Raw genomic sequence first — 11,791 nt, forward strand, 5'->3', positions numbered from 1 at the left:
CTATCACATTTGTTTTTAATTTCGTTTTGTTTTGTAGTTTAATTTTAGCATTATAAATGCCATTAATTAATTATCTAATAATTAGCTATAATTATGTTAATAAGTATGTTAACGCAAATGAAAGAAAGAAAAGAAAAACAATCGAAATAGTCTCAAAGAAAATGTGGTCCATTGTGGTCACCTGTGTCTTTTTTTATTTTTTCGAAATATAAAAAGGCAGCTCTTTTAAGTATATGCATATAGCGAATTGTATTTATATCTAGAATGAAATGTCAGCTACATTTAGTTGCAAACAGTTTTAAATGGAAAAGAGCTTTTTCAAAAATTTGAGCGGTAATTCACACGATTTCGATAGTCGATTATTCATGTCATATTTCGATTTATACTGAGTGCCCTTATTGAACCGCCACAAAAATACTAGTGATATGATATCGATTAAAGCGGCGGTATTCACAACCATCCTTAGTAAAGCCACTACCAGTGGTAAAGCTATAAAACTTAAATGTTTTAGCCATACATCATTTTTTTACATGTAAGATAAAAATAATACAGATTAAAAAATATATTTTTATTAAGCGACACCTATTTTAACTTTAATTAAGAAAAAATTAAAACTAACGTAACTATAGAACAATTTACATAATATAATAACAAATTGTACAATGTAATTCCAATATATCGTAGTGATCATAACCACTGACCACTGTTCTCTGGTCAGTGTCATAACATAATTTAAAAAATATATATCGATACCGATAGCAAATCAACGCAAGCGATAGTGAATTTTAAATCGAATTGGAACTGAACGAAATGAACGGAACGAAATTCTTAACTGAACGCTTAGCTCGACTCTTGAGTGTTATTTTTATTTTTTTGTCGAATTTGTGTGCAACAAATTATTTACGTGTTAATTTAGTGAACAGAAGAGCTGCGATAAGGGTGCGCACTTAGACGAGCTTCAAATTTTGCAACGCTTCATGTGTCGTTTAATGCGCCGACAGCAACAAGTGGTACCACCACAGATAGCCAAGCGATCAACGCCAAGTCAAAAGAAAATACAAAACAAAATATAAAATCAAAAAGTAAGCGAAATTATTGTCAGCTAATTATATGGTAAAAAAAAGTTTACGTGGTTGTTTCAACAAAATATATATAACTCGCCTTGTAATTGCTAAGCAAAGTAAGCTGGCGCTGTGCGTGTGCGTATAAATTTGTATATAATGTTAGTGTGCGTGAGTATGTGTAAGGCTGCCTGCTTAAAGTACGCTGCGCAGCTCTGTTTGGGCCAGCGTCGCGGCATATAAAACAAACAAAACAAAAAAATTCGGCCAGCATTAACAACAACAACGGGCACTTTGACAATACAAACGTAACGGGGGGTGTTTGACTGACTGCTCTCTTTGATTGTCTGTGTAGGTATGTTTGTACGTATGTATTATTTTTTTGGTGCGCCTTTGCCAACCAAGCCATTATTTTTTAGTCTTATGACGTAAACCACCGAAAAATCAAAAGTGAGCAGAGCGACACATACACTAACACACAGAAACACATACGCGTACAAGCATAACGAAGCGAAGGTGAGCGCATTTATAAATTCTTGCTTTAAGTCGCGCCTCTTGTTGTTTTTGCTGTTGTTTGTTAATCGCCTCTTCTTGGAATTTCAGCATTCCAGAGCACGTTTCTTGCATTTCAAAGCCGTTATATTTGTAGTAGTTGTTGTTAATAAATTTGAAAGCCCGCCGAAATACGGACGATTGTTTACAATTGCCGTACATTATGTTCATTAGCAGCGAAGTGCATTAGCTTCTATGTAAACAAAGGTGTTGTACCCTGGGACCTTTGCAATTAGCATGAATCAAAGAGTATACTAGATTCCATACAAAATGATTTTTATATAAATTTATATTCATATATAGTGTTTATGTGTACTTATGTACCTTAACTGTATTTCACAATGTACAGTTAGGTCAAGTCACTTTACAGGGTATGTACGTACTCGAACAATTGTTATAATTGCTGCTGCATTGGCCTATTCAGGCACTGATGCGATTACAACAGCATACAACAGCAGCGGTAAATTCTTGAGCTAAAGAAATCTTGTTGAAAGCATTTCCTACTCGACATGAAAAGAAATTGTGTTGCCCTCTGCTGCGAAGTAGCTGTTAAAACTATTTTGCAATACAGCAGGCAGACAGACACAGTGCCAGCAGGCTGGCGAGCCCATTTGCTTAAGATCATTCACAGTTCGACAGTGATGACATCAGGCAGCTGAGAAACCAGTCTTTCAAATGATTCATAAAGCTTGAGCTTCTAACCAACAAGCAATATTTATCGATATAGGCGCAAATTCAAATATTAACTGCCAAAGTTGCATTCTAATGCCGCCAAGTGATTCACGCAAACACACACACACACACACACATATATATATATATATATATATATATATATATATATATATATACAGAGATGACCCCGCGCAACTTTTATCGTTTGCTTGCTTGCTCTCTCTCACGCTCCCTCTCTCTATCTCTCACGAGCTCTCTTCATATTTTTATTTGTTTCCTATTTTGGTTATTATCGCGTCATGTTTTTTTTGTCGTCGCCAGTCCGCTCAATAATACTTAATGTTTATGTGTTTATCAATTTGTTTAGTTTAGCTTTTTAATTTCAATGCCCATATTTGTGTTTGTAATGGACAGTTTTCACGCACCACGTGCCGCAACTTCATTATTGTTTGCATGCTAATTAACGGCCAGAGATGATGGTAATCATCTGAATTATTTGCGACAATTGCGGCAATTATTATCGATTTAATCTCATTTTGTTCATATTCGTATGTATTTGTAAATACATTTGTTTTCATAAATGATTCATTATTAATTTTGCGATTAAACTTATCAATTTGATATATGCTTGAGTAGTACCTGAGCTATACGGAATATATAGCCATTGTTTCCAGCCTACATTGATTGAAATCCAGGGAGCCGGAAACTAGTTCTTAGAATTTTATTTGGTTCATATGAGCGCTCATCTCGAGTCCATTTGTAGCTCTGCTGCAGCGACTCGGTTTGTTATTACGGTAAATAAAGTACCGGCAGCATCATCATTATCATCATCACCAACTTCATCATCGTGACTAAATTTCCAGCTGATTTAATGGAGGGGATGCGTTGCGCGTTAGTGCCTCGTCGCAGCTCGGGGCGTGCAGTTCAGAGAGAGATTCTACTGCTCCCGTTTGTAAACAATGAACAGCTGAGCAAAAAAAAAAAAAAAAAAAAAAATGGAATAAAAAGAAAATAAAATTCAAAAGCTGCGCATGTCCAAGACTAATAAACATAGACAAGCACACACATAAAAATAAATTGACGGTCGTGCAACGAAATGCGTCTCAAAAAACTACGGTTCGGTCGCTTATTTCAATTATTTTAATTTTAATTGATTTTTAATTCATTCAACAAACTAATGTTAATTTTAAAAATTTTGTAGAATGTCGCGTCATGAAAAATCGAAATCGGTGGGCGGCGGCCTCTTGGAGAGCTGGTTCGGACGACCATCGAAATCGAAAGGTAGCGGCACCTATAACAGCAATTCGTTGCCCCATGGTGCCGGCGGTCGACCCCTGTCTACGGATAACGAGGGCGGCCTCGTTGGTGTGGAGGAACTGCAGCGGCACATTCAAGACCTAAGCGAGGCGGAGGTGAATGCCAGATTTCTGGAGATTATCGAAGATATGAATATACCCAAGGACAAGCGTGAACCGCTGCTCAGCAAAAACATGGAAGAGCGCCAAAAGATGATATTCATGCACATGAAAGGTAAGCTGAATGGAATGAGGTGGGGGAGGGGAAAGGGGACGCAGCGCTAACAAAGACAAGCAGATAAGATTGACAACTGCACACAATAAGTAGATTGAACGCTAGACAAACACAGTGGTTGTTCGCTAAGTGGGTCGCTATAGAATATAGACTTGAATCAAATAAATTGAAAAACAAAATATGATGAAGTAATCAAAAGTATCAATCTATGTGATGAAAACATAGCTTGGATAAGAGTTTGGGAAACAATAATTATTGATGTTCTGATTAACTGATTAACCAATTGCTTGATGAGAAAGGCATTGAAAGCATATTAATGGCAATTGCACATTGCATTTAAAATAAGTATATAAACAAATACTATGCTAATTGATCGATACATCACTAGCTACAACTGAATAATTTTCTGTTGTCAGGTGATTGATTGACTAACTGTTTATCCTGAAATGTTTGAGCTGCACATTTAAATTGCTTTGAGCAATTGAACATTTTGAAAGTAACAAGTAAATAATTGCACACTGAATTAATTTTTTAACTGTTCCAATTTGATGCAAGTTCTCGTTTGCGAATGATTACTGTACAATCATCATGTGTTTTTGCCAAGTTTTGTATCTGAGTTGGCAGAATTTCTATTAAATTCTCACCTCGCTCGTACTGCGCTTCTGTGCTATTTTCGCTCATGATTCATCATTCGGCGCATTTTTATTGGAATGTAACGTTATCATATATTGCTGTATTCTATTTACGATATGGATTACGTTATCTAAAATTGAAGTGCAATAAGGGCCAGTACGATTGTATGGTTGTATAGCTCTAAAGCCAAAGCTTGCTATAATAAAAATTTTGATTTTTGAGGAGCCTTAAAGAGTTGCAGTTGCTCATTTCAATTAACTGACTTAAAGCATATGCAAATTAGAATTGCTCAAACATTACGCATACACCTGCCAGGTAACAGAGCCTATCTACAGACTAGCACAACAACAACAGTAACAACGAAACAGTTTCATTAATTAACTCAAGCGGCACTCGATTGTAGCATTTTAATTAACAGCTGCTCATTGTGTCTGTAGTTGATATTGTGCGCACAATTAAATACACTTACTATAGATAAATATTTTATTTAATTGGCACAAAGTTGTTTAATGAAAATGGATTCAATTTACCTATGTATTTAGGTAAAGCAACCACCATGAAACTGTAGCTCGCTATCAGCTTGGCGCCATCTAGTGTTGGGTAGGCGTTATTGCATGTTAGACACAGATTGCATTGTAAATCGATTGTTAACATATATATTTTATATATTTTGGTTTGTTACATGAATTTCTTGATGTACATGTTAAATTTTCCATTAAGTATTATTCGTATTATTTTTGTACTTTTTTTTAGCAACAATTTGCGAAAAATAGTGCCTTTGTTGCTGTTGATTCAAGTCGAATTGGTTTCTACCCGCATCTATTCCGATGCAGCTGTTTTCTGTGTTAATTAAATATGACAATATTAAATTTGGATTAGTTATTGTCATCGTCTCTGTGGCTTGGAAGATATTTTTTAAACGTAGACTGCTTGTTAAGTTTGCAATGAATATTTAACGTTATCATTATATAATTATTGCTTAGGTGGATATCTTTATTGATTATAGAAAGTTTATTATTTTTGTCACAGACTTCAAAGACCCGGTCTTTTAAAAATGCAAGTATCAACTTAGCTCTCACTGCTTGTATACCCATATATGTATATATTTAGACACACACTTTCGAAAGCTAATCATCTGTCGACCTAAAAATAATAGCCCTTAAACCATATATAAAGTCCATAACCATAGCCACAACCATATACAAAATCATATCGTGAACATAATTTCAATTCTCTACATATCTAGCTAGTACTTATGTAAGTCTGAACGTAAGTCTGAAGAAGTAGACTTTATAGATGGCAAAGATAAAATGTATGATAATTTAGCTCTTTCAAGTTGATAAGCACAGCGTTATCTGAGCGATATATAGCCCTAGTCTGTGATAAGCTTATCATAATTTATGCAAACATTTGATAGCTGGAAACATTCTACAAAAATTACAAATCCTTAAGCAAGTAAAGCACTCGGCCCATAGAATCTATTTCATGTACAGTGCGTATAAAGCATAAACATACTTATACTATATATGTATGTATATATTTTTTGTATAAACAATTCTTAGCTCAGGTCGGTGATGCCATAACGATAAACAACAGCCACTGAGGTTCAATTATTGTTGTTCGTTTATTTTCTCTATTGTTTATTTTTTATATGCCAACCTGTGGCTGTATTTCACGCCTTCTCCGTTCACGTTTATTGAGCATCATTTGGATATATCATCGCCTTTTACACAGCATTTATTTTCAGTTGATTTTGTCATTTAAACACGTACAGACGCACACACATTTACACATGCATATAAGTGTGTATGTGTGTGTGTGCATTATATATGTATGGATATGCATTACGTGTAAAGAGTATACAAAAGAAAGCTTTTGGCATCGATGATCTAGTATGAAGTTTGCCTTGTCGCACTTGTCTGTGAGTGCTCTTTGATTCCCAACCGCTCGCGCGCTGCTTGCGAGAGAAGCGCATTATTTGTTTAGTTGTTATGCCGATGGCTGGACAGAGAGCGGGAAAGTGAGAGAGCCTTGCTTAGTTGTTATTGTTATTGCTATTTTTATAGTAACTGTTGCCTTCTCAAGCAATAAAAAAAAAAAAAAAAAAAAAAATATCAACAAATTCAGCGTCCAGTCGTCTGCTTCTAAAGCACTTGACGTAATTTTAGATATATGTATATATGCTCTTTCAATGATTATCTTTATAAATATATGCACATAAAGGCCGCAGTATGCAGGTGCATTTTATTATGTACATATATGTATATATATATATTTTTTTTGGCGCATTCAGCTAATGGTTTGTGATATAACAAAAAATAAAAGTGTCAAGGTTACACGTAAAGTAATCGTTAAGAACCGTTTCCTCTCGCTGATAAAGTCACAGCACACACAGCATACGCATGGAATAGCTTCAGATAAGGAAGCCTTGGCGCACCAATAGCAACAGCAACAGCAGCAAAGCGAGTAACTGGAGCGAAACGAACTGACTGCTTGGCGTGCTTGATTTACAGTTAAAGTAACTGCAGTTAAAGCTGCTGCTGGTTATCTTTAAAACAGTAGTTTAAGCCTATGCATTTTTAACAGTGGCTTAACAGGATGTTAAGCGCGTATTAATTAGCATTTGCATTAGTATTTGTGTGACATTTGTAGTTACTTGTATAGATGTATTTGCATATTCATTATGCATAAAAGCTATAAACTGTGCAAATTATATGTACATATGGCTTTTAAGAAATATTTGATTCACTTGACACGTAAGATAATATATGTACATATGAAGGCTTCTTTTAAAATATTTAAGTGTGTGCACATCAAACAAGTTTCATGTTGCAATAGTGCTTTTGAGAATCTGACTAAATTGCCTTGAATTATAATTTACATACATATGTACATATGCCGTAATGTTTGCTTAGTTGAAAACACTACGTGACACATGCTACATAATGCTCAATACGTGCCAGGTTGTATTTGAATTACTAATACAGCTAAAATTATGTGCGGTATAATTGGTTAACAAATGTATAACATATATTTATATATTTTTTTTTTAAATTATATTATTTTTTTTCTTATATTACAGTGTATTATTATTTATTACTTATATGTGTATGCTTGTTACTTCCAAAGCCGTAGCATGTCGCATGTCGGGTGTAAATGTTAGATATCAGTAGAGTAATATTACAGCGATATAACATTGTTGTGTTTATGGCCTAACATCGCGTTTACATTACTATGTGAAGTCACTTCTGACTTCTTTTCAATACTGCTTTCTGTTCTCCATAGCACAGCCCCCTAAGTTATACAATCATTTTTGTTCAGTACATATTTTGACGATTGATTTTCAAATATTAATTATAACCAAAGATCTCCTGTTACATAAATGTAGTTTAATTATTTATTGACCCAAATTATTTATTGCTTTTAAAATTAATTATATATACATATAGATCTCTGAAATAATTGTTTTTCTGCCTTATGCATTATAATAAATTATATAATTTAGCTTTAGCATCAGTGAAGCACATCCTTAATGAAAACCTTTCTAATTTACACATCCATTGAACAGGTAAAAACTCACTGGAGCGCAATACGAATTCCCGTTTCGAAAAGCCGATCGACTATATCGAGTATTTGCAGAATGGAGAGCATAGCGAGAATAAGGTTTATCAATGCGTGGAGTCGTTGCGTGTGGCGCTCACTAGCAATACGATATCCTGGATCAAAGAGTTTGGGGAGGCGGGCATAGGGCAGATCGAGAAACTTTTAGCGCGTGCCAAAACGGATCGCTCCTATGATCGCATTGAATTTGAGGCTATCAGATGTCTAAAAGCGATTATGAACAATACGTGGGGCTTAAATGTGGTGCTGAACCCCGATCAACATAGCGTGGTACTCCTGCTGGCACAATCACTGGATCCACGCAAGCCACAAACCATGTGCGAAGCCCTGAAGCTCTTGGCCTCCTTTTGCATTGTATACGAAAGGAATGGGTACGAGAAAGTACTGAGAGCCATTACCACAATAGCCGCAACGTCCTACAAAGCCAGCGAGCGATTTAGACCAATTGTGGATGCTCTATTCGCATCCGATAAGCATGATCCCAAGCGAGAGCTAGCCGCACATAGTCTGATCTTTATAAACACGCTAACAAATACGCCCTCAGATTTGAATTTCCGCCTCCACTTGCGCTGTGAGATCATGCGCATGGGCCTCTACGATCGGCTGGATGAATTGAAGGAAATTGTTGAGGGCAGCAACAATGACACACTGCAGCAGCATTATAAGATCTTTAAGGATGTGCGCGATGACGATTTCGAGGAGTTTGTGCAGCGCTTTGATAACGTCACTTTCAACATGGACGATGCCACCGACTGTTTCGAAGTGCTTAAGAATCTGGTCACAGATACAACATCAGAGCCGTATTTCCTGTCTATATTGCAGCATTTGCTGTACATCCGCGATGATTTCTATTTCCGACCCGCCTACTATCAGCTGATCGAGGAGTGCATAGCACAGATCGTCTTTCACAAGGGCTATTGCGATCCGAACTTTGAGAATCGCAATTTTAATATCGACACCTCCGTGCTGCTGGACGATATTGTGGAGAGGGCCAAAGCCACGGAGACGCAGCGATCCGAGGAGTATGAGAAGAAGATCGAGGCACTGGAAAGTGCGAAACAGGAGGCGGAGGCCAAGGCGGCGCATCTCGAGGAGAAGGTCAAGCTAATGGAGGCGAATGGTGTGGCAGCGCCATCACCTAACAAATTGCCCAAAGTCAATATACCGATGCCCCCGCCGCCACCAGGCGCTGGTGGTGCAATGCCACCGCCGCCACCTCCTATGCCCGGCATGGCTGGTGGACCTCGGCCGCCTCCGCCACCTCCTATGCCAGGCATGGGTGGTCCACGTGCACCGCCACCTCCACCAATGCCCGGCATGGGTGGTCCCCCACCTCCTCCAATGCCTGGCATGATGCGACCGGGTGGTCCGCCACCACCGCCCATGATGATGATGCCCATGGTGCCGGTGCTGCCGCATGGGCTGAAACCGAAGAAGAAATGGGAGGCCAAGAATCCCATGAAACGTGCCAACTGGAAGCCCATTGTGCCTTCCAAGATGTCCGAGAATGCATTTTGGGTGAAGTGTCAGGAAGATAAATTAGCCTCCGATGATTTCCTACAAGAGCTGGCCATTAAATTCTCCTCGAAACCGGTGAAGAAAGAGAACCAGAAGGATGCTGTGGACAAGCCGACAACGTTGACCAAAAAGAATGTCGACTTGCGTGTGCTCGACTCGAAATCCGCACAAAATCTTGCGATCCTACTTGGTGGCTCCTTGAAGCATCTGTCCTATGAACAAATTAAGCTCTGCCTATTGCGCTGTGATACGGACATCCTGTCCTCTAATATCCTGCAGAATCTTATACAATATTTGCCTCCGCCCGAGCAGTTGAAACGTTTGCAGGAGATCAAAGCGAAGGGCGAACCATTGCCGCCCATCGAGCAGTTTGCAGCGACCATAGGTGAGTGAAAGGGGATAGGCGAAAGTACAGTAAACCTTTCTATAAACGATATATCTATATTAAAACTCTTCAATTCTGTTTCTTTCAGGCGAAATCAAGCGCTTGCTGCCACGCCTTCACAATCTAAACTTTAAGCTCACCTACGCGGATTTGGTGCAGGATATCAAGCCAGATATTGTGGCCGGCACAGCGGCCTGTGAGGAGATACGCAACAGCAAAAAGTTCTCAAAAATATTAGAATTGATTTTACTGCTCGGCAATTATATGAATTCGGGCTCCAAAAATGAGGCAGCCTTCGGCTTTGAGATATCCTATTTGACGAAGTTAACGAACACCAAGGATACGGATAACAAGCAAACGTTACTGCACTACTTAGCCGAGCTAGTGGAGAAAAAGTTCCCGGATTGTCTGACGTTCTATGACGATCTGTCACATGTGAACAAAGCGTCGCGTGTGAACATGGATGCCATACAGAAGAATATGCGACAAATGAATGCGGCCGTTAAGAATCTGGAAACAGATCTGCAGAACAATAAAGTGCCTCAATGCGACGACGACAAATTCACCGAGGTGATGGGAAAATTCGCAGCCGAGTGCCGACAGCAAGTGGATGTGTTAGGTGAGCTATAAGAAGATATCTTAAGTAATGGGATTGTTGCTGGGAACTCTAAATCTGTGAACAGAATGTCTGAAAGAGGTCTTCAAATTCAATTTATTTTATTATATTTATAACTATAATTTCCCATTCGCAGGTAAAATGCAGGTGCAAATGGAGAAGCTGTTCAAGGACCTCAGCGAATATTATGCTTTCGATCCGAGCAAGTATACAATGGAGGAGTTCTTTGCGGATATTAAGACGTTCAAGGATGCCTTCCAGTCGGCCTACAACGATAATGTGCGCGTACGCGAGGAACTGGAGAAGAAGCGCCGCATGCAGGAGGCGCGAGAACAATCTCAACGAGAGCAAATGGAACGACAGCAGCGAAAGAAGGCAGTCGTGGATATGGATGCTGCACAGGCGCAGGAGGGCGTTATGGATAGTTTGCTGGAAGCGCTGCAAACGGGCTCGGCCTTTGGCCAACGAAATCGACAGCCACGTCGCCAACGGCCCGCAGGTGCAGAGAGAAGAGCCCAATTAAGTCGTAGTAGATCGAGGACACGGGTGAACAATGGGCAGCTAATGACGCGAGAGATGATACTAAACGAGGTTCTGGGCTCGGCGTAGTTTGAACTGAGATTTAACCAACTGGATGTACATATATAAATAGAGATATATAGACAACTAAGTGCTTAGACATTAGCCAGAATGTATCTATACTTCTGTATCTGTATCTGCAGCTAAGCGAAGCTATTGAAAGACCAACTAAAAGTAGTAGAAAGAATCAATCGTCCACACGCATGCAGACTCGTACATAGACAAGGCTTAGATATTAGCCAGTATCTCTGTATCTATAGATCTACATCTGCATCTGTATATTGCTTTATCTAAGTGAGAGACGAACTAATTTAACATCAGCAAAGTTGTAGACATTGTTAACAATCATATCTATAAATATTCGAAACTACATATGGTAACGGCTTAGTGTACCGATCTATATTTTTGATACGCTTTTACCTAACTCTTTCTCATTTTGTCACATTTAGTCAAATAATACTTTTGCTTACGGCTTCTTGGATTCCTTTATATATATACTATATATTATTGTTGTTCTATGTCAATTGTTGTGCACTTCGTTTTCGATGCACAAAACAGAAAAACAAAAGAAACAAAAACTATTTTAATATAATATTTGATTCCTTTTGTATTTCATTTGAA

The 11,791-nt window shown here is 38.3% G+C and overlaps 1 protein-coding gene across 2 annotated transcripts; it reads left to right on the top strand.

Annotated features, from left to right (window-relative positions):
• The first annotated feature begins 806 nt into the window (after positions 1-806).
• LOC6577487 (protein diaphanous) lies at positions 807-11,791 on the top strand. 2 transcript variants are annotated; one of them, XM_015165700.3, is made up of 5 exons: positions 807-1,082; positions 3,490-3,818; positions 8,020-9,975; positions 10,064-10,594; positions 10,728-11,791. In XM_015165700.3, the coding sequence occupies exons 2-5, from the start codon at positions 3,491-3,493 to the stop codon at positions 11,198-11,200; spliced, it is 3,288 nt and encodes a 1,095-aa protein (XP_015021186.1). In that variant the 5' UTR covers positions 807-1,082; position 3,490; the 3' UTR covers positions 11,201-11,791. The 2 variants fall into 2 exon arrangements, with proteins under 2 accessions (XP_015021186.1, XP_002003454.2); XM_002003418.4 differs by lacking the exon at positions 807-1,082 and adding an exon at positions 3,281-3,404.

Source organism: Drosophila mojavensis, unplaced genomic scaffold (assembly GCF_018153725.1).
Source record: "Drosophila mojavensis isolate 15081-1352.22 unplaced genomic scaffold, ASM1815372v1 contig_36, whole genome shotgun sequence".
Taxonomy (NCBI): domain Eukaryota; kingdom Metazoa; phylum Arthropoda; class Insecta; order Diptera; family Drosophilidae; genus Drosophila; species Drosophila mojavensis.